The sequence below is a fragment of the Chiloscyllium punctatum genome, chromosome 41, assembly GCF_047496795.1.
Source record: "Chiloscyllium punctatum isolate Juve2018m chromosome 41, sChiPun1.3, whole genome shotgun sequence".
Taxonomy (NCBI): domain Eukaryota; kingdom Metazoa; phylum Chordata; class Chondrichthyes; order Orectolobiformes; family Hemiscylliidae; genus Chiloscyllium; species Chiloscyllium punctatum.
The window spans coordinates 18,245,375-18,268,810 of NC_092779.1; the positions used below are offsets into that span (position 1 = coordinate 18,245,375).

At 41.9% G+C, this 23,436-nt stretch overlaps 1 protein-coding gene across 5 annotated transcripts in view; it reads right to left on the reverse strand.

The window, feature by feature from the left end:
* fyco1a (FYVE and coiled-coil domain autophagy adaptor 1a) overlaps positions 1-23,436 on the reverse strand; it is a 170,841-nt gene that overhangs the window by 128,421 nt on the left and 18,984 nt on the right. For all 5 annotated transcript variants that reach the window (XM_072560486.1, XM_072560488.1, XM_072560484.1 and 2 more), the window contains 3 exons: positions 18,623-18,766; positions 5,042-5,135; positions 1,556-4,141 (listed from right to left, as the gene is read on the reverse strand). In XM_072560486.1, the coding sequence (XP_072416587.1) occupies positions 1,556-4,141; positions 5,042-5,135; positions 18,623-18,766 (2,824 nt within the window). The remainder of the gene's footprint in view (positions 1-1,555; positions 4,142-5,041; positions 5,136-18,622; positions 18,767-23,436) is intronic.

Sequence of the window (23,436 nt, forward strand, 5' to 3'; positions counted from 1 at the left end):
ACCTCCAATTTTGGTGTCATCTGAAAACTTATTAACAATATCTCTTATGCTCACATCCTAATCATTTATATAAATGATGAAATATAGTGGACCCAGCAGCGATCCTTGTGGCACTCCACTGGTCACAGGCCTCCAGTCTGAGAAGCAATCCTCTACCACCACCATCTGTCTTCTACCTTTGAGTCAGTTCTGTATCCAAATGGCTAGTTCTCCCTGTATTCCATGAGATCTAACCTTGCTAACCAGTCTCTCATGGGGAACCTTGTCAAGCACCTTACTGATATCCATATAGATCACATCTACCGCTCTGCCCTCTTTGTTACTTCTTCAAAATATCCTTTGGTAAAGTGAATGCAATAATTACATTTATAATGAAACTTGATCCTAATTAGGAAATGACAAATTTCACTAATCCAATGGAAAATTCAGGAAAGCAATTCAAATCATTGACATCTGATGCTAGAACAAATGACAGCTAACCTGAACAGGGAATACATGCAGATAGAAAGGATACTAATGCATTGGTAAAATTATTAAATGATAAAATGACAAGCTATTCAAAGTAGGGGAGGCTAAGAAAGGTTTTCCCCATAGTCAGGCAGAATAGCCAAAATCAGCAGGCTGTCATCATTCATAGTCAAAAAGCATGGTGCTGAAAAAACACAGCAGGTCAAGCAGGATCCGAGGAGTAAGAGAGTTGAAATTCATAAGCCCTCCATCAGAATGTTACCACTCATCTCCAAGCACATACATTGGGCCTAAATTTGGTCAACCCATTCAGACATGATAATGACATGAAGGTGGCCCAGTTGTTAGCACTGCTACTTCAGGGACAGGAGTTTGATTCTAACCTTGGGTAACTGTCTTGCCAGGAATTTGCACATTCTCCCTGTGTCTGCATGGGTTTCCTTCGGGTGCTGCGATTTCCTCCCACAGTCCAAAGATGTGCAGGTCAGGTAGATTGGCCATGGGAAATTGTCTGTATTGTGTAGGCTAAATGGATTAAATATGGGGTCATAGGGATAGGGTGGGATGGTCTTCAGAGGATTGGTGCAGACTTGACGGACCGAAGAGCCTCAATTTGCACTGTAGGATTCTATGATCTCTGGTGCAGGCAGACCCAAATACCCAGGCCTTCTGGCCCAGAGAGGTAGGGACACTACCACTGCACCACAAGAGCCCTTAACAATATCTTTGTAAGATGGGTATAGGCTGTCTATTACTGGTAACATGAAGTCCAGGAAAGAAGAGCTAAAAAAATAAGTTTTCCTTTATAGAACAAAGATAAATACATAATTTTCAAAATGAATATGACAACAGACATTTGAGGTCAAATATTCAATTTTTAAAATTATCAAAGCCAGATAAATTGCAGGTATTAGGCCTATAAAATCTACTAAATTCAAAATTCTTCACTGAAATTAGTGATGTTCTTCACAGCTTATTCTGTATCTTAAACAGCATTAAAATATAAATAGAATCTCTCTGTATTACATTACAACCATTAACCAGACTCCCTGACTAGAGAACTACAAAGAGAGGACATAGTCATCACCTTTAGTTTATTCTGATAATCCATCATCTCTCCACTCATCTGAAATCTGACTGCAGACAATTCTTCTCTTGCAGCTTCTTGGCAGCCCTTTGCTTGCTGTTGGGCTTGTGCTAGGTTTCTCTGCAGTTCTTTGATAGTTGCTTCTGACTCTTTCGATCTCCTTAACTCTTCCAGCAGCTGTTCCTTCTCACTCTCGAGTTTGGAAACATCAAGATTCAATTGGTTTTGTTCTGCTTTGACCTCCTCGCAGAATGTTATTTGCTGTTGAGAAACTTCAATATATTTCTTCTCAGCGTCAGCTTTTTCTGCACTGAGTGTACAAATCTGCATACCAAGTTCCGCGATTTCAGTGTTCATCCTGTGGAGTAGATCTTTGGTCTCCACATTTTCAAGATCAATCTTTTCAATATATTGTTTCAGCTGGGACAACTCTTCCTTAGCAGTCACAAGTTGTTCCTCAAGTTCAATTACCTGTTGCACTGACTTCTCCCTTTCATTTTTAAGGCAATCTTCTTTTTCTTTAATCAGCAAGAGTTTCTCAGCATGATCATGATTGATTGATTGTATCTGTTCTTTTAGATTTTGAACCAAAGCTCTGTATTCTTCCTTGGAAGATAGTGCAAGTTTTAGATTACTGCATACACTTTCCTCTTCCTCGAGTGCCTGTTTAAGCTTTGACTTGAGCTCTTCGTTCTCTGCCTTGAACCTGGTCGCTTCTGCCTCCTGGATTTCAAGCTGATTTTTAGTTGAAACTAATTTTGCATTTATCTCCTGCAGTTCTTTCTCCTGAAGCTCTCTCGCCTGTAGCTGAGCTTCCACTACTGCATTTTGCTCAAGTACTAGGCTTTCTGAAAGTGCCATCTGCTGCTTAAAGTTACTCTCAAGATTCAACTTTTCTCTCTCCAAAGCCTCTATAGCTACCTGACTTTTCTCAATCTTTTCGGAAAACTCCTTTAATGCGCTAACCTTTTCAAGCAAAGCACCTTCCTTCTTATCTAGAAGGGAAACAAGTGCATGTTCATTCTGCTTTGATTCAACCAATTTATTCTGCAGGTCTGAAATCAGTTCTCCATTAGCCTGGCAACATACTTGGAGGTTTAGCAAGCAGTCGTTCAACTTATTTTTTTCTGCTTTCAGATCATCAAATTCCACCTGATTCTTTTCCAGCTTTGTTTCTGCTCTCTTAACCTGCCTGAGAGCACATTGCAGTTTCTCATTTAACTGCCTGTTTTCTTCCCTCAACCTGGTTTCTTTTTCATCCACTGTCACCATAGCATCTGCTATTTGGCCCTGCAATTGTATCTCTGATGCATTCAATTTGTCTATCTCAGTTTCTAGAGTTAAACACACCTTCTCCAACTCTTCCTCTCTTTCAACATGTTTCTGCACAACCTGGTGATGTTTCTCGCTCTCAACTTGCAATTTCTGATATTCAACATTAAGATCTTCTGTCCTAGTCTTCAGTTTGGCGAGCATTTCTTCTAAATCTTGCGTTTTTTTTGTAAGATCTTCTTTCTCACCTAAAAGCGTATTCTGAATCTCCAGAAGATTTTGTACCTGGTTATGAGCAGCAGATAATTCCGATTCTTTGGCTTTCAGATTGTTGGAAAGAGTGTTTGCTTGCTCCTCTAAAGTGATCTTTAATTCTTCATATTTGATTTGCATTTCTTCTTGCTCTTTTCTCAATTCCTGAACAGACTGCTGCCCTGATTCAAGATCCGTAGTGTCCATTTCTTGTACATTTTTAATTTCTTTCAATTTATTCAGGGTACTTTCTATCTCTTCTTCTTTGCTTGCAAGCATAGCATTTTTCTCCTGAAGATTTGAAGCTGCCTCTTGTAGCTTCAACTCAAGCTCATTTATTAAGGACTCTTTTGATTCCAAATCATTTTTTAACTTGTTCAGCTGAGACTGCTGTATACTGCTTAATCTCTGCAAGCCAATTTCCTCCCACTCAGCCTCATTCAGCTTGTCAAGAAGCTCCTGGATCTTCTGTGTTGAATCATAGTGGGTTGCGGTTAGTTGCCCCTTTTCAGTCAAAATACTATCTATCCTCGCGAGCAGCTCTGCATTCTTTTGTTCCGCTGCAATTAGTTTGGTCTGAAGCTCATTAACAATGCCAGTTTTGGTCTCTTCAGAAATCCTGACCCTCTCCAGTTCTTGTGTTAATGACTGAAACTTTGCTGTGCAGTCTTCTAGCTCCAAAACCTTCCTCTGAAGCTCCTTCTGTTTTTCAATGGAATCATCTTCTAATATCTGCAATGACTTTTGAAATTCCTTAACAATTCCTTGAGCAAAAGCAGAACCCGCAAAATTCTGATTCAACTCTTCCAACATCTGCTTCAGTTTATGATTTTCTTCCATGGTATGAGCAGTTGATTTCTTCATAGCTTCTGCAGTTTGCTCATTCAAAGTTATTGTCCTTTGTAACTGTTCCTTCTCCAGTTCCATCTGCTGGATCTTCTCTTGCATCTCCCTCTGCTTTATATCAGACTGATCAAGTTCAGCACGTAACTCATCAAAGGTTTCCAGCTGCTCTGCGATCAATGGGCTGTTTATCTCTGGATTCAATAAAGAGTCTGGAGCCTACACAAAGATGGAATCTGGATATTAGTTATGTTATAGCAAACAACTTTGGTGCAACTTTAATCAATATAACTTACTTTTTCAGAAAACAAATCTCAAATCCAAATGAACAAATGGGCCCTAAATGGGTGCAGGATGGTTATTAACAAAAAATATCAAATTGTTCTCACCATTCCCCAGCTTATCAAGTGGTTCCCTATAATCCCTGAGGAAGGAAATCAGCCATCCTTGCCTCTATGTGCCTTCAGTCAGTCCCCCTTCATCATACTGTCTACTCAGATGTGGGATATAAATGCAATCTTGTTAGTAAGACCCACATTCTGAAATCAAAAGTTCAAACATTAGAATTTAAATTTAAAAGAATGAGAGGTGATCATATTGAAACACAAAACTTTGTGGTGGTTTGATTGGATAAAAGTTGAAAAGATGCTTCCACCAGTGTGGGATTTTTCAGTAGTGGACATGGTTAAAGAATAATAGGACACTCATTTAAAACGGAGCCATGAAAGAATTTCTTTTCCCAGAAGGTATTGAGTTCTGGAGTTTTCTACTCCAGAAGGTTGTGGAGACTCGAAGATTGAAAGGATTTCAAGGGGAGTTAGAGAAATTGAGGCCTGGAGTTGGGTCAACCATGATCTCAGTGAATTGCTGGGCAGGCTTATACGGCCAAATAACCTACTCTTAATCCTGTTTATTATGAATGCATAAAGTGTGCTAAGGTAGAGTTTCACTTAAATTAACAAATACATGGTAGATCATCATAATGTTAGAGAAAAATTGATGATTGCCATCAGAGTAAGAGAAGATCAGTAATAACATTACACAAAATAAGAGTACTATTCAGCAATGTTTAATTATCTCTGCAAAGTGCATATATCAGCTTATGATTTTGATACTTACTTGTGAGTAGTTGCTGACCAAACTGCTTACACTTGAACATCTACTTGGTGGTTTCCAAAGATGCGATGGAGAATGAGATAAACTGAAAGACCTCCTTGAAAATAAATACACATACCAGTTTTATATTTACTGTTTGACTACTAACTAAAATAACTATCCTCAGAAAGTAAAATGCTTACACGGAGGCACCCAACTGTGGCGAACCCCAAAGTAAATATAAACATCTGTTTTCTTAGGGTTTCTACTTCTCCATCCCAAATGTACAGGTAAAGGGAATGTTCCCTCTGAGTGGCATGCGAATGGTGAGGATCTGAGCCAGTGTTACATGCAGGTTGTAATCTGCTGTGAAGCCTGCTGGGCTGTGCAATGGTGGGGGGCGGGTAGGGACACTCCACCCAGGCAAGTTATCTACCATCAGTGGTTTTCTTTTCCCATAACATCTTTTTAAAACTCACCTTTTCTTTGGAGGTTCAGACCCCAAGTTTGACATGATTTCCACAATCTCCATCTCCCCTCCAACCCAGAGACCCATTGTTCAGGATCAGTACACTTGGACTGTGGCATTGCTAACAAACTTGTGTGGGGTCTTGTGAATAGCAAAGATGTGGGAACTGCCAGCACTACGAGGCCACAGCTGCCATTGCATATTCAGACAGACTCCACAGTGTTACACAAGGCTAATGGTAATTCTGATTACCATATGTCCCACCTTACAGTGTAATTCCATTAAAGTTACTACTACAACAGTGTGCCAGAAGGCTCAGCTCTGATACAGTTAATTATTATATATGTAAATTTGTGACAATGCTGAAAATAAGAATACATAATAGTTTTACAATAGCATGGATGGTGTGATTCATTTCAGAATTAAAGTTTAGAAAATCTGAGAAGAAACTTGATGCGAAAGAGCACAATTGTCAAGTGCAAACACAATGCAACTGGAAGTCTCATGAAAAACATCGTGCATTTCGCAGAGAACCAATGTGCACATACAACTATTTTGCTCAACAAAGAAGACAGACTACTCGAAGAAATTTTAAGCATCGTCACTTTTAATAGCTCGTCTGTGACTCTGCCTCGATTCTTCTTATGTTGAAACACTTGGCCAAGTTTTACTTGGCTCCAGGTTTGAATATTCCCTTGCTCTTTTTTTCAGCTCTTAATGCATTCCACTACCAATATTCTAACCTACACCAAATTCCATTCACTTTTATGCATCATCTCACATTGGCTAGTGGCCCACTGATGTCAGGAGTTTAATATTCTCAACCTCACGTATAAACTTATCCACTCTACGTGTCTGACTGTGAATCCTTCAATCTCCAGTCGTTCTGCCCTAAAAGGCACATTGCCACTTGCTATTTCTGTAGTTTCCAGACAGCCTGTAGAGGGCACCATGCTGCGAACAAATGACTGAATGTTGCTGCTTAAAGCATTCAAACATCTATGGATTTGATGTGATTTAGATTTATTGTCACATGTATATACAAATACAGTAGTGCCTCGACATACGAACGATCCCATTCACGAACAAATCAGTTTACGAACAGGATTGTATGTATGTACGAAATTCAAGGTACGAACAAAGGTACGAACGCAAAAGCCCATGTGCAACCACGTAGTTTCATTGTTCTGCTTTGCTACGTGCTTGTGGAACGCAAAAGCTCTCTGGCCCCGCGTGATCTCATTCAGTTCGTCTTTGGCGAGTGCGCTGTGAACGACGTTCGTTGCTACATCCAAGCATTCTTACACTATCTGAACAATGGGAAAAATTGATTCAGTTCGTGAACCGGGTCCCGGAACGGATTAAGTTCACAAGTCGAGGCACTACTGTACAGTGAAAAGTGTTTTTCGTGTGGTACATGCAAAGTGCAGCCACACTCTGGTGCCATCTTGAAACACTGAATGCAATGCAAGGTTTTATTGCAAGAGTTCATCTTTCTCTCTTCTTTATGTTCCTCCTCCACTGCTTGCCATCAGCTGGAATGTCTGAAGCAGGCTCCTGGGTCTCTGTAACAGGCTTGGAGGTCTCAGGTTTGGTCCTCCGCCGCTGCCACTCCCGCGACATCTATGTCCGAGCTGGAGCCACAGACCGTTGGTTGCATGATTTCTGTTCTTTCTGCTCCCCATCAGACACTCCTCCAGATGTACCAATCTCCGTCCTTCCCTTTTGCCATTGCTTCCCCTCCTTCAGGCACCCGGGCCTATCTGCGGACATGGGGCCTCGGCTCAGCCTGCGTGTCTGGGCTGGGGGAGTCAGCCCTATTATACAGATCCTTAGGGTAATGAACAGACAGTGCCTGTTGTTCACTGCTGACTACTGAAGTCAGGCCGTTAAACATTTGCTGGTTGAAAGCAGATTACAGCGGATGCTGGAATCTGAAACCAAGCTGGTTTTGACAAAGGGTCAGTTAGACTTGAAACGTCAGCTCTTTTCTCTCCTTACAAATGCTGCCAGACCGGCTGAGATATTCAAGCATTTTCTCTTTTGGAAACATTTGCTGGTGCTTGACTGGCACTTGAATTTAAAACTGTTTAGCTCCAGTCTTGGGTGGTCTGGAGTGGCTGGATGGCAAAAGAAGGAAGACAAAAGACAGCATGACCAGCTAGGATGAGAAAGAAAGACAGAGACTGTGCGAGAGATCATGATCATAACCACAACAAATATACAAGCAGCACTTCTAATGAAAGCAGAATCACAACAGATACAATGCTACTCTGTAAGAGGCATTTAATGCCTCCTCCATGGGCAGTTTGATGGTTCTGTTGGAAAGACAAGTTGGGACCCTGCTGCTTTCCACCCTGAATAAGTCACGGCAAGAAGATCCATTGATGGTTTTTCTATCTCAATGTTAGTTAAGGCCTACAAGTGGGCAATTAATATCCATCATCATCCTACCGCTACTGTCAAAGGGCCCAACATACAAATCTCTGTGGGGTTGCTTGCAGGATCCCAAAGAGTTCCTTGTTCAAAGTCACTGAGTTCCTGATTGGAGGCCTGGCACTGTGAGGCACACCCTGCCCTTGATGCCAGCCTCCAACACACCCCTCTGCTGATATCCAACTGCTCCCCCGAACAGCTTGTGACCTGGGATCCAGTGATGACCCCAGTGCTCATACATGATTCTCGGGTATCGTACATACCAGCATCAGCCATTATGTAAGGTGCAAGTTTGTGCAGCGCAGAGGAGATCATCGCTGAGGAGATAGAGCCAGCCATGGGGAAAACACACCCAACATGGCCTCATGAGGGGGTCCCTGGAGGTGATGGCAGGCAGGCTGGGGTGGCAGCAAAAGCAGGAACAGGCTGCAAGGCAGTGAAAGCAGGCAGCACGAGCCACTGGTGGAGAGAGCGAGAGCAGGCAGTTCTGGGCAAAGCCGAGCATGGAGTGGGGGGGGAGGTCATGTCCTTGTGAGGAATCCTACCCAGCATGGCCAGACACCAGAAATTATGTTTCTTTGTTCTTCTACTTTTTAATAAGAAGGACTGCAATGTTTAACTTTTCAAAATTTTATTTTCCTTATTTTTCGGCTTTACACCAAGATTCTGTACTTAGGTACCTTTGTACCTAAAATGGCACCCTAAGTGGCAACTTGTAAACTTTTCACTGTACTCATGAGAGTACAGGTGACAATAAAGCTAATTCAAATTCAAACAACTTTATCCCAGCCCCAGCCTTCATTTTCTAAAATGCAGAAATCAGACCTTGAATGAGGCTCCAACAAAATGCGCGATCTAATTTCAAAGTTAGTGACCAAATTCAATGCCTGTTGACATAATCTGCACCACAACTGAAATTTAACAGTTTTTCAGCGGCAGCAACAACTCGAAAGGCGGGCCTGCCGGGAGCAGTGAGTCACTGATTTGAGCTTTTATATTTGAAGTCAGAGAGCAGAGGTTTCTGGGAAAGGAGGGACTTTTATTTTTTATATTTCTTACATAAGTCAGTGTTTTCTTCGGATCATTTGGGAGGCAGAGGCTGTGATAGATAAGAGTTACAGGGAAGTGGTTACTCCTAGGCATGAAGAAAGCTGGGTGACTGTTCGAAGGGGGAAAATAAAACGAACAGTCAGTGGACAGATCCCCTGTGGTCGCTCCCCAGAAAAATATGTATACCGTTTTGGATACTGTTGAGGGGGACGACTTATGCAGTGGGGCCCAGGTCTCTGGCACAGAGCCTGCCCCTGTTGCGCAGAAGGGAAGGAGGGAAAGGAGGAGAGTGTTAGTCATTGGGGACTCAATAGTTAGAGGGTCAGATGGAAGGATTGTTGGGAACGAACGAGACTCATGGTTGGTGTGTTGCCTCCCAGGTGCCAGGGTCCGTGATGTCTCGGATTGTATCTTTGGGGTCCTGAGGGGAGAGGGTAACCAGCCTCAAGTCGTGCTCCAGGTAGGGACCAACGACATAGGTAGAAAGAGGGATAGAGATGGAAGGCAGGAATTCAGGGAGCTAGGGTGGAAGCTGAGAGCTAGAACAAAGAGAGTTGTTATCTCTGGTTTGTTACCCGTGCCACGTGATAGCGATGCAAGGAATAGGGAGAGATATCAGCTAAACACGTGGCTGCAAGAATGGTGCAGGAGGGAGGGTTTCAGTTACTTGGATAATTGGGGCTCATTCTGGGGAAGGTGGGACCTGTACAAACAGGACGGTCTTCATTTGAACCAGAGGGGTACTAATATCCTGGGTGGGAAATTTGCTGGTGCTATTCGGGTGGGTTTAAACTAGCTCAGTAAGGGGAATGGGAACCTGAGGTGTAGTTGCGGTGTACAGGAGGATGACAGTAGGGAGGACAAAGATAGGATTTCAGGGTCACAGGAATGTGCTGGCAGAAAACAAACTGGTTTGAAGTGTGTCTACGTCAACGCCAGAAGTATCCGAAATAAGGTAGGTGAGCTTGCAGCATGGAAAGGTACCTGGGACTTCGATGTTGTGGCCATTTTGGAGACATTGATAGATCAGGGTGAGGAACGGATGTAGCAGGTTCCAGGGTTTAGATCTTTCATTAAGAACAGGCAAGGCGGTAAATGAGGGAGTGTGTGGCCTTGTTAGTCAAGGATAGTATAACGGTGGCTGAGAGAACTTTTGACGAGGACTCGTCTACTGAGTTAGTGTGGGCTGAGGTTAGAAACAGGAGAGAGGAGGTAACACTGCTTGGAGATTTTTTTATAGGCCTCCGCAGAGTTCCAGGGAGGTGGAAGAGAGGATTGGCAAAACTATTCTGGGTAGGAGTGAAAGGAGCTGGATGGTCCTTATGGGGGACTTTAACTTCCCCAACATTGACTGGAAATGCTATAAATCTAGTACGTCGGATGGATCAGTTTTTGTCCAATGTGTACAGGAGGGTTTCCTGACACAGTATGTAGAAGGGCAAACAAGAGGAGAGGCCACACTAGGTCTGGTGCTTGGTAATGAACCAGGCCAGGTGTTTGATTTAGTTGTAGGTGAGCACTTTGGAGAGAGTGACCATAATTCAGTTATGTTTAGTTTAGCAATGGAAAGGGATAGGTACATGCCACAGGTCAAGAATTATCGATGGGGCAAGGGCAGTTGTAATGCGATTAGGCAAGAATTAGGATGCATAGAGTGGGGTAGCAAAATGCAGGTGATGCAGACAATGGAAATGTGGAGCTGGTTTAAGGAACAGATATTGCCGGTCTTTGACTGGTATGTCCCTATCAGGCAGGGAGAAAGTGATAAGGTAAGGGAACCATGGTTTACTACAGAAATTGCATCTATTGTTTAACAGAAGGAGGCTTATGTGTTGATGAGGCAAGATAGTTCAGGTGAGGCAATAGAGAGTTAAAGATCAGCTAGGAAGGATTTAAAGAGAGAGTTAAGAACAGCAAAGAGAGGACACAAGTAGTCTTTAGCAAATAGAATAAGGGAGGACCCTAAAGCTTTCTATAGGTATGGGAGGAATAAAAGAATGACTAGGGTAGGAATAGGGCCAGTCAAAGACAGAAGTGGGAAGTTGAGTGTGGACCCTGTGGAGATCAGAGAGGTGCTAAACGAACATTTCTCATCGGTTTTCATTCAGGAAAAGGAGAATAGTGTAGAGGAGAAGAATGAGATCTGAGATATTAGACTAGAAAGGATCCAGGTTAGTTATGAACAGGTGTTATCGATTCTAGAAGGAGTGAAAGTAGACAAGTCCCCTGGGCCAGATGGGATTTATCCGAGGATTCTCTGGGAAGCTAGGGAGGAGATAGCAGAGCCTTTGGCTTTGATATTTGAGTCATCATTGTCCACAGGTTTAGTACAAGAGGACTGGAGGATTGCAAATGTTGTGCCCTTGTTCAAGAAGGGCAGCAGAGATAACCCAGGTAATTATAGACCAGTGAACCTTATTTCTGTTGTAGGAAAGGTTTTGGAAAGTATTATAAGAGATTAGATTAGTTACTTACAGTGTGGAAACAAACCCTTCGGCCCACAAGTCCACACCAACCCTCCGAAGAGCAACCCACCCAGACCCATTCCCCTACACCTAACACTACAGGCAATTTAGCATGGCCAATTCACCTAACCTGAACATCTTTAGACTGTGGGAGGAAACCGGAGCACCCGGAGGAAACCCACACAGACACGGGGAGAATGTGCAAACTCCACACAGACAGTTGCACAAGGTAGGATTTGAACTCAGGTCTCTGGCGCTGTGAGGCAGCAGTGTTAACCACTGCGCCACCATACCGCCTGCCACACCTTATAATCTCTAGCAAGCAACAATTTGATTTCTGATAGTCAACATGGTTTCGTCAAGGGCAGGTCATGTCTCACAAACCTCACTGAGTTTTTTGAGAAGGTTACCAAGCACGTAGATGAGGGTAGGGCAGTTGACGTGGTATACATGGACTTCAGTAAAGCCTCTGATAAGGTTCCACATGGTAGGCTGTTGGAGAAACTGCAGAGGCATGGGATTAAGGGTGATCTAGTAGTTTGGATTAGAAACTGGCTTTCTGAAAGGCGGCAGAATGTGGTGATTGATGGAAAATATTCAGCCCGAGTCTGGTTACTAGTGGTATGCCTCAAGGATCTGTTTTGGGACCACTACTGTTTGTCATTTTCGTAAATGACTTAGACGCAGGCACAGGTGGATGGATTAGTAAATTTGCAGACAACACTAAATCGGTAAGAGTAGTGGACAGTTTGGAAGAATGTTACAGGTTGCAGAGGGACTTAGATAAACTGCAGAATTGGGCTGAGAAGTGGCAATGGAGTTCAATGCAGCTAAATGTGAAGTGATGAACTTTGGGAAGAATAACAGGAAGGCAGAGTACTGGGTCAATGGAAAGATTCTTGGTAGTGTGGATGTGCAGAGGGATCTTGGAGTCCACGTAGGTAGATCCCTGAAAGTTGCCATCCAGGTTGATAATGCTGTTAAGAAGGTGTGTCAGGTTTCATTCGTCGAGGGATTGAGTTCAGGAGCCGTAATATCATGCTGCAACTATATAAAATGCTCGTACTGCCACTCTTGGAATATTGTGTACAGTTCTGGTCGCCATATTTCAGGAAGGATGTGGATGCATTGGAAAAGGTGCACAGGAGATTTACCAGGATGTTGCCTGGTCTGCAGGAAGTGTCTTGTGAGGAAAGGTTGAGAGACATGGGTCTGTTCTCATTGGAAAGAAGAAGGCTAAGAAAGGATTTGATAGAGACATACAAGATGATCAGAGGATTAGATAGGGTAGACAGTAGACAGGATTAGATAGGGTAGAAAGTCTTTTTCCGAGGATGATGACGTCAGCTTATACAGGGGGGTTGGGGGGGGGGCATAGCTACAAATTGAGGCAAGATAGATTTAAGACAGACATCACAGGCATGTTCTTTATGCAGAGAGTGGTAAGGGTGTGGAATGCCCTACCTGCTAATGTAGTCAACTCAGCCACATTAGGAGAAAGTGAGGACTGCAGATGCTGGGGATCAGAGCTTAAAAATGTGCTGCTGGAAAAGCGCAGCTTTGCCAACCCTCCCAACTGTGACAACACCCCTGATTGCAAGTTGTAGTGCAGTTAATCCTCTCTCAGTGCCAAGGAATACTGCCACGAGTCACTGGCTATAGTTCCTAGCCATTAGTTTTCTTGCCCATCCACCCACTGGCCAGGTTGTCAATTTCGTTGACTGCTGGATACAAGGCAGTATGCTAATGAGACCACAATGAGTTAACTATCAGTGGGATCTTCATAACCCCGGTATGTCAGTCTTCCACATCCCATTCTGCCTCCCTGTAAATATGGGAGCTTCAGTCTATGTGATCTAGATAGAGCAATGGAGAATGCACATATTACTGCTGATCAAAAATTAATATTCAAGCTTTGTTTTAATTTTATACATACATTATTACAGACAGTCCTGCTCTCATTCCAGACAGAAGACTTTGTGTACGCAGTGCTCCTGTTTCAGCTCAATAAAATAGGTGACAGCTATTCGCTGGTTCATTTCTCAGGTCACTGCCCTGATCAATCAACCTGCCCAGTTCAAAATTTAAACAAAGCCAGGCAGTTAACTGTCAATCAGCATTAACAGATCTCTATGACTGTACCTACAGCTGAAGAGTTGCAGCAGTTCAAGAAGGCAATTCATCACCACCCTCACCAGGACGATTGGGATGGGTAATAAATGCTGGTGCAGCCAATGACACCTACAGTCCACTAATGAATAAAAAAAGTCTCCACCAAAGTCCACTTGCCAACCAATCGACACTCGCCACACATACAGCAGAAAAGTTAGGTTTCCCTTTAAATTTGTATTCTTGTGAAACATCTTACACAGTACAAGACAAAAAACTTCAATAAAATGTATATTTTCCAAAAAACTGTACAACTAAATGACTATTTATTATCTCCACTTTTGTAATAACTTTTTATGTCTTTTTTGCACCTTCTTCAGCATCTCCTACTATGGAGATGAACACTGTGCTCAAAACTAATGACCTACAGACGTTTAGCAAAATTTCTCTGCTTTCAATTCCTTGCCTCTAGAAATAAACCATAGTGCTTTGTTTACATCTCTTATTTCCAAGTTTACCAGCATCATAAATAATGATGTGAATCCAAACTCACTCCAAAACCAAATTGAAAATACAGAAGTACATGGCATCTTTGTAACCTATCCCCCTCACTCCCTTAAAACATACACAAATGATTTATTACAATTATTTCTCACTGTTTACAGTTATTTCTCACACAATGCTGATCTTGTACTTACATCAGAAGTGCTCGAAGATTGCTGTTTCTCATGCTAAAGGCAATTGTGGTTGGTGACTTTTCGATGTTTGAGCTTTTGATACCTTAGATGCATAACATTCCACCATGGCTACTGCTACATCCATCGATCCCAGCTGATGCTAGCACAGTGGCAGGTACTGACTGTCAGAAGGAGCAAGCCTACAGACAAAGTCAACAAGCACTGCTCTCACTGTACAAATACCACTACACTGGGGCGGGGGCTCCAATACTTGTACTATTCTGCAGGAGTGCAGACAGCTGTTGGCTGACTTCTTCATGAACCTCACCAATTCTGCCCATGCCAACAGTCTGCCTCTTCAAACAGGAGATTTGTTCAAATCCTGTAAAGTAATCATCTAAGCCTCAACTAAAGCTGTGATGTTTGAATGTGGCCTTGTTACATGAAGATCTATGCTTTTCACTTTGCACTCAATAGAATATTTCGCAAGAATACAAATTCAGGAGGAAAACCAACATTGATACAGTATGAGAAGAGAATGTTGGCAAGTGGAGTCTGATTGGTAGAGAGGTTGTCATGGAGAATCTGCTAATGCTGATTGACAAATAGTAGCCAGGTTTTGTTTACATTTTAAACTAGGCAGGTTGACTCCGATAGGTCAGGAAATTGTCCCAAGAAATGAACCAGCAAATGCCTGTCATTTTGTCTTTGAGCTGAACATGAACTTTCGATCTGAAAAATCTCTGGAGATAACTGCAATCCGTAGTGTACTGAAGTCATCTGAGGTATGCCAATGAGCCAGAAGCCAACTCCAGTATACTTTTAGACAAAGTGGTAAAATCCCTCAACAATGCTTCCAGCACCTCATAGAACATTCTGTATGATGCTAGCAGTTTTCTCCTTATAGTGTACAGATTTTGTGAGAAGATTTGTAGCTCGGGTGCTTGTTGTTGTGGTTCTGTTCGCCGAGCTGGGAATTTGTGTTGCAGACGTTTCGTCCTCTGTCTAGGTGACATCCTCAGTGCTTGGGAGCCTCCTGTGAAGCGCTTCTGTGATGTTCCTCCGGCATTTATAGTGCTTTGTCTGGAACTGACAACCAGAAGCGGCAGGTACAGATCACTATAAATGCCGGAAGAATCATCACAGAAGCGCTTCACAGGAGGCTCCCAAGCACTGAGGATGTCACCTAGACAGGGGACGAAACGTCTGCAACACAAATTCCCAGCTCAGCGAACAGAACCACAACATACTAGTGTACCCTAAATCCTCATTTCTGTGCAGTTGAGGAACATTCCCTCTGGTGCTCTTCCCTGCGTTGTCCTTACCATCAGGACAGGGTGCTTCTCAGTGGTTCACAGTATTCTAGCATGCTAGGAATCGATCCATACTGAAGCCCCTGATTATTGTTAAAGTCTGACCACCTGGAATAATTTCTTGTTTTGAATTTTTTCTCCTCTTAGCTCGATGGAGCTTAGTTAGATGTTTTCCCCAGGGTGGGGGAGTTCAAAACAAGTGAGGGCATAATTTTAAGGTGAGAAGAGAAAGATTGCAAAGGGACCTGAGGGGCAGCTTTTTTTACACAGAGGGTGGTTTGTATATGGAATGAACGGCCAAGGGAAGCGACAGATGTAGGTACAGTTATAACATTTAAAACCATTTGGACAGGTAGATGAATAGGAAAAGGTTTAGAGGGATATGGGCCAAATGCAGGCAAATGGGGCTAGTTTGGTTTGGGAAACATGGTCAGCATAGATGAGCTGGACTAAAGGGTCTGTTTCTGCGCTGGATGACCTTGACTTCCAAACCCTATAGTTCACTATTTCACCCATGCAATCAGTTGAATAATTCAGCGTACATCTAGCTAAATGAAAGTCAGAGATCCAAACAGATTTTGTCATGTTCTTTCACTTGTCAGTTTGGAAATTATAGCTTTCAGAAAACACTTTGGCAATACAAACACTTTTTCTATCGTTGGCCTACTTATTCCTTAATATAACATTTACAATTAACCAAGTGTAGTCAATACTCTGCGAATTGCAAACAGCCAAAGGGAGGTGCTGTTTGATATGATCTGCCAGTTGTTGAGATCTACAGCCACCTGCAAAGCATCAGCATTGAAATTCATATACTTGACTCATCTGTGCAGTAGACAAAGGGTGATTTTGGTTTGACAAAGCATCCTGTACAACAGATGAAGCTAGTGAGTTCCTGCTGCAGCTACACCTTTTGTGTTGCTACTGTGCAGCTGCAGCAGGAACTCACTAGCTTCATCTGTTGTTCAAATTTCTATAGTATTTTACCCTTCCAGGGTAATTCTACAGCAATATATAGGCATCACAGTGGCTCAGTGGGTAGCACTGCTACCTCACAGCACTAGGGACTGGGTTCAAATCCAGCTTCTGGCAACTGTCTGTGTGTAGTTTGTACATTCTCCCTATGTCAGCGTGGGTTTCCACCGGGTGCTCCGGTTTCTTCCCACAGTCCAAAGAAGTGCAGATTAGGTGGGCTGGCCATGCTAAATTGTCCATAATGTTGAGGGATGTGTAGGTTAGGTGCATTAGTCAGGGGAAACGTAGAATAATAGGGTAGGGGAATGGGTCTCGTTGGGATACTCTTCGAAGGGTCAGCGTGGACTTGTTGGGCAAAATGGCTTGTTTCCAAACTGCAGGGATTCTATATAGCAAGTATTATACATATAGATGTGCACATTGATGCGTTTTTCAACTGAATTTACTATTTACCTTTCTTTTGCAAAAATAAAAACAAAACCACAGAACAATATGTATCTTTAAAACATAACTCATGTGACGTACTTCCCAATTCAACATTCCTGTTTCATAATTACAAATCATTTCCCTGTTCTGCAGTAAATTCCTGATTTAATAGGTTGGACAGAGAGCATTACTTCCATACTGAGTGCTATTCAGATCACCAAACATCAAAGCACAAATACATAAAGAGAAACAAAAGAAGCTGAAAGCATTTTGAAAGTGTGTCCTGCGTTCTGAACTTTACAGGCTGTACAGACACAGATAAAAGGAAAGAAATTGCTCGAAGCTAGCATTAAATATTGCTGTCCGATTGGTACTCTCTCATTTTCAACATTTTCCTGCCAGATACTTCCTTCCATAACTCATCAAAAATGTTTGACACATTGGGATCCTAACAGAACAAATATTCTGCCCAATGTCGGGTACATTTCCAGGTCCTGATATCATGTCTGATCAGTACCTGACGCCCAACATAATTCTTAACGAGCTGGATAATTATTGGTCAGGGTGCAATCACCTCCAAATCAGAATGGAGACAAACACCCAAAGCTTCATGCTCAATGGAAATTCCTCTCACAGTAAGAGTTCAGGTGCTCCACTGCCTGAGACAGGAGCTGCTCATTGGGTGGGTGGGTAAGGAAGAGAGGACGCTTAATATAAAGGCACTCCCAATGAGATTTTACCATCAAAAAGGTCACTGCTCCTAGGGGAGTGAGGACCATCCCCTCGACTGACAGCCAGCAACTATGGCTTTAGCTCATTCGCTAGGGCATGGGAAGCATCTCCCCAGCTGGATGGGGCATGGCACCACCTGCTCCTCCCTCCATGGTCTCAAACTGCAAGGTTGCCTTCTTCCATTGGCTGCATTTCAGCTTCGTTTTTAATATCCCCCCTAGAAAGTGGGGGTCTGCAAGCTGTCTAAAAATTTTCAGTTTGCATGTGGAGTGTTCTCTCCTTATACCATTTATTAGACTTAATTATTCTCTCACTCCTTGTGGATAGACAGTAATCAAACCCCAAAAGGTCCTGAATGAAAATGGCCCAGGTTATTAATCATCACAGAAGACTGGCCGACTAGCTGGTGGAGGAAAATTGTGGGAAATTCTGCCTTCAGTCCCGCCTTGATGACCATTTAAAAATTTGACCCAGTGTGCTTCATATCCAATACTTTGGTTGCCAGTTCATTTACCTGCCTTCCAAGGTGTTAATTTTAAATTGCTTTGTTGATCAACCGGACTGGCATCTGAAATTTTCTTCATGCTTCTGTCTCCTGCCAAACATTTCGCTCACTACACCCTTTCTTTTCCTAACAATGGCGGGAGCATCTTCAGCTCTTTAGCTTTAAGAGTTTTATTAAACTCTTTAACCCCCATCTCTTCTGCCCCAAACTTTGTAGTCGAATTAAGATCACTAATAAAGTTTCTAAGTTAAAACACTGCGATCTATGCATTTGGTCTGGTTCACATTTCACTTAATAACCAATAATCATTCTAAACAGTGACAGCACCATTAGCAGGACTAATGTCCACTGCAGTACAAAGGCCACTTTAATACATTACAATACAAATACTCAATTTCAACTGATAAAACATCAATTATCCGACCCAATGCAAATGGGTGTGCCTTACCGTGCGAATGTTGGCCAAGAAGCATCCAAATCGTGTCCTCTAGAAGCCAAGTCAAACTGCACTTCATTCAGCTCATAGAGGTGATCGATAATGTCAGAACCGAGATGAGATATCAGCAATGGACTGCGGACATAGTACCAGTCACTTTAAAATTTGAGAACAGAAAATGACTTGGTAAGATCACAAACAAAATTTATATCATAAAAAACAAAAAGGTTTTGCAAAGTGTTCTTGAGACACTTAGAAAGCTAACAAGAGACCATTCTTGTTACCATAGTTTACCAGGAAGGTAATTATCACGCTTGCACAAATAAGCAATATATAATGACAATTCATTCAGATCCCTTCCAGAGCCTTATCACAAACTGATTATTTTATCGGAAATTAAACTAGTCCTCAGTAAATTTGTTTCCACAGACTAAACCCAAACACAAATTCTCATCATGAAAATCATAATGATACCATTCAAGAAGTGTTTCAGCCCACTGTTCCATCACCAGCCATTCAAAAGAGCCATTTTCCCAGAGACTTGATATTAATCTAATTCCCTTTTGAAAGTTATGATTGAATCTGCTTCCATCACTCTTTCAGACTGTGCATTCCAGATTACAACCACATGCTGCATTAAAAAGCAATGTTAATTCCTCATAATTGGGGCTACATAACCCATATTATATATAAACCTTAAAAATTATACGTAACAGAAGCTGAAAGCCAGTTTTGTATCCAAGTGGCTAATTCGCCCTATATTCCATGAGATCCAACCATGCTAACTGGTCTACCATGAAGAACCTTGTCGAACGCCTAATAGATCACATCTACCGCTCTGCCCTCATCAATCTTCTTTGTTACTTCTTCAAAAAACCAAGTTTGTGAGACATGATTTCCCATGCAAAAAGCCATGCTGAATCTTCCCAATCAGTCCTTGCTTTTCCAAATATATGTAAATCCTGTCCCTCAGGATTCACTTCAACAACTTACCCACCACTGATGTCAGGCTCACCGGTCTATAGTTCCTTGGCATTTCCTTACCACCTTTCCTAAATAGTGATGCCATGTTAGCCAACCTCCAGTCTTCCGGCACCTAACTTATGACTATCGATGATACAGATACTTGGCAAAATAATTTGGGGAAATCACAACCTTCAGAACATCATTTAGAAGATATTGTTTCCAATGAATGTGTTACAGGTATGTGCACTCATGGTGATTTCCACTTATAGCAGAGTCTAGGATCAGAGGGCATAAATGGGCAATCCCTTATTCTGAGTTTAAGACAAAGATGAGGAGGAATTTCCTTTCTAAGAGGTTAGCGAATCTGTAGAATTCTTTATAACAGAGAGCTGTAAAGGTTAGGTCATTGAGTATATTAAATGTCGAGAAAATATTTTAATTATTAAAGGAATGGAGAAAATGAAGTTTTGCAAAAAGGCAAGAAAATGGAGTTGGGGATTATCAGATTAGCTGCAAACTCATCGAATTGTGGCCCACATTTGATAGAGCAGAAGCAGACCATTTAGTCTAATGTCTTATGGTCTTCTGGCTTTATGATATTATGATGTTGGGCAAAATCAACCAAGGCCATACTGAAATCTACACTCACTAATGGTAGTAACACATTGTGAAGGAATCATCGTTAATAGCAAAAGGTGTCAGATGAAGAATGTCAGGTGAACTTCCATTTATTTAAGTTGTAGAATCGATTCTGACTCAGACAAAATCAGAGATATAAGGCACACGTATCTTATATAGCAGATAAAGAAGACCTCAATTTGATCCATATTTTTTAGTGTTGTAGCACCAAACATACTAAATTTTTCTAACATGGTATCTTCACAAAGAGGACTCTTACAGAGAGATATACCTTATATATGGCAAAAGAATCATGCTTCTGAATCATGCAAACAAGCATAGCCAGCAGAAGCTTAATATTTTACAATACCCAAGATAGTAGACATCTCTGACCTTCTGCAGGGATCAATGTTGGGACCCTTGTTATTTGTGGTGCATATAAGGAATTTAGACTTGAAAGGAGGAGGGTTGATCAATAAATTTGCAGATTTTATTTGGTTGGGGGGGATGTAGACAGGATGGGAAGATGGACTGATCAGTGGCAAATGGAACTGAACCTGGGAAAACAAGGCAAAGGAATACATGTTGAATGTTAAGCTCCAAAGATCAGAGGGGCCTTGGTGTGTATGTTTACCGGTCCCATTAAGGTAGCAGGACAGATAAATAAAATCATTCAGAAGGCATATGGGATCCTTGTCTTTCTTAGCCGAGGCATGGAGTTTAAGGGCAGGGAGGATAGCCTGGGACTGTATAAAATGTTGATTTGGCACAGGTAGAGTATTGTGTGCACTTCTGGAATCCACATTATCGGAGTAATGTGATTACATTGGACAGAATGCAGAAGAGATTTATTAGATTGCTGCCTGAGTTTTAGTTATGAAAAAAAGAGGGATCCTTGCAGTAGAAGAGGTTGAGGCTGGGGGATGGTGGGGGTAACCTGATTGAGATGCCTAAAATTATTGGGGGGGTGCAGATGGACAGAGAGGAAGAAATGTTTCCCCTTTATGGCGGGTTCAATGATAAGTGGGCATAGATTTAAGGTCAGGGGCTGGAGGTGATCGAGCAGAAACCCTCATAACATTTAGGAAGCATTTAGATGTATACTTGTGATGCTACAGCATGTAAGGCTATAGGCCAATTGCTTGAAAATGGGATTAGATTAATTATGAGGTTATTTGTGACTGGTGTGAGCTCAATAGGTGGAAGGGAGTTTTTTGGTGGTGTAGACCTCTATCACATTATTTCTATGACAATCCTAGAACTGAGCACATCTCAAAGGCTTTGGAGTGTGTCTCCTGCAAGACGAAAATTAGTTGCATTTGGATCCAAAATGCAATCATTCAAACATAGTATGTGGAACACTTGCTCTACCATCCAGTATCAGAGGACACCACACATATCGGTTTGGTTTGCATTTCAGCATGGAAACAGCTCATTAGCTGTTGGAAATGATTTGGCACAGACCATGTATGCACCACCTAAAATATTACAACTTCTAGTAAGAGTACAGTGATAATGACATCAGTGTATCAGACAAATCTGCTGCCAAAAGGTCACCTTGGACACATTAAGCAGTTGGCCAAACCCAAATAAGAAAGCAGAAATTCCACTCACTAAACAAGTTGACAATGTGGACATTGAGGTGGAAGATGTGCTTAAAGTTCATCAAATGATTTACGTTCAGCATGAGTGCAACTGACCTCAAGATGAAACAGCTAACAATCTATAACCGAAAGTATGATTAATGTTATCATGTAATCATGGGCTGAGATGATAAATCAGTTGGCAGACACATTCAGATGCTTTTGACCACAAAAGATGACCTAGGTTTGCTTTTTCAAGGCAAGCAAGTGTTTTCATCTATAACTCTTCACTATAACATGTTGTCACACCTAATCAAGGAGATGTATACATTGAGAGATTATGCTGTCTGGCACAGGATATTATAATACCATGGGATCACCAATTACAGAAATGACATGGAGAATATGCAGGCCTCGAATAGTCACCAACCACAGCAATGCAAAGAACCCCTACACCCTCATGAGATTCTGAGTCCCTTGGTTCAAATTTGCTACAGAATTACTTACAAACTTTTAGATCATAAGGAATCCCTAATGTATCTGACTTTGACAAAATTGGTGAGAAACCAAAACTTCATAACCTGGCTAATGCTTCAGATCTTCATTGACATATTTCCACTGTGTGCATCTTGGATAAAAGGGGATGTTGAGTTGGTGTTTCAAGAGCTGTGCTGTTTTACAAGTTTGATTTACTATTAAACCAAGGACCAGAATGTAAACCACATGACCAACATCCGTAAGCAGTCCAGCAAGACACATGCTAACAGGAGACTGTATAATTAGCTATAACTGCAAATTGTACTCTATGTTTTTAACAAACCTGTTTGTGTCAAGAGGGATCAAAGTAATCCTTACCCACATAATGACTTTTACAATGAATGTATAACCGTGTTCATTTATTTCAGTTCTGTCCAATAATATATCCTATTGTGTGAATCAGGTGTGCACAAATTTCCTTTCAAAAGATGTCTTCTTTTAGAGCCATAGAGCTGTACAGCATAAAAACAGAACCTTTGATCCAACTCATCCATGCTGATCAGATATCCTAAAATAATTTAGTCCCATTTGCCAGCATTTGGCCCATATCTCTCTAAACCCTTCCTATTCATATACCCATCCAGATGCCTTTCAAATGTTGTGGAGTTGCTGGTCTTGGAGTTGAAAATCACACAACACCATGTTATAAGCCAACAGGTCCACTTGAAAGTACAAGCCTTTGGAACACTGCTCCCCTGCCAGGTAGCTACCTGATGAATGAGCAGTGCTCAAAAAGCCCATTTCCCCCCAAACAAACCTGTTGGACTATAACCTGGTGTTGTGTGATTTTCAACCCTTAAATGTCACAATTGTACTAACCTCCACCACTTCCTCTGGTAATGTTTGGAACTCTCTTCCTCGCATGCAGTGGATGCAAGATCAGTTGTTAATTTTAAATCTAAAGTGGATAGGTTTTGTAAAGCAAAAGTATGAAAGGGAATGGGCCAAGGGCATGTATATGAAATTAAGCCACAGATCAGGCAGGATCTCACTGAAGGTGGAACAGGCTCGAGAGGATTAATGGCCTACTCCTATCCCTATGTTCCTAACTGGCTGCAAACAATGGAACTTTTGAATTTATTCCATCATGGCATGTGGGTGTCACTGGTTAGACAGGTGTTT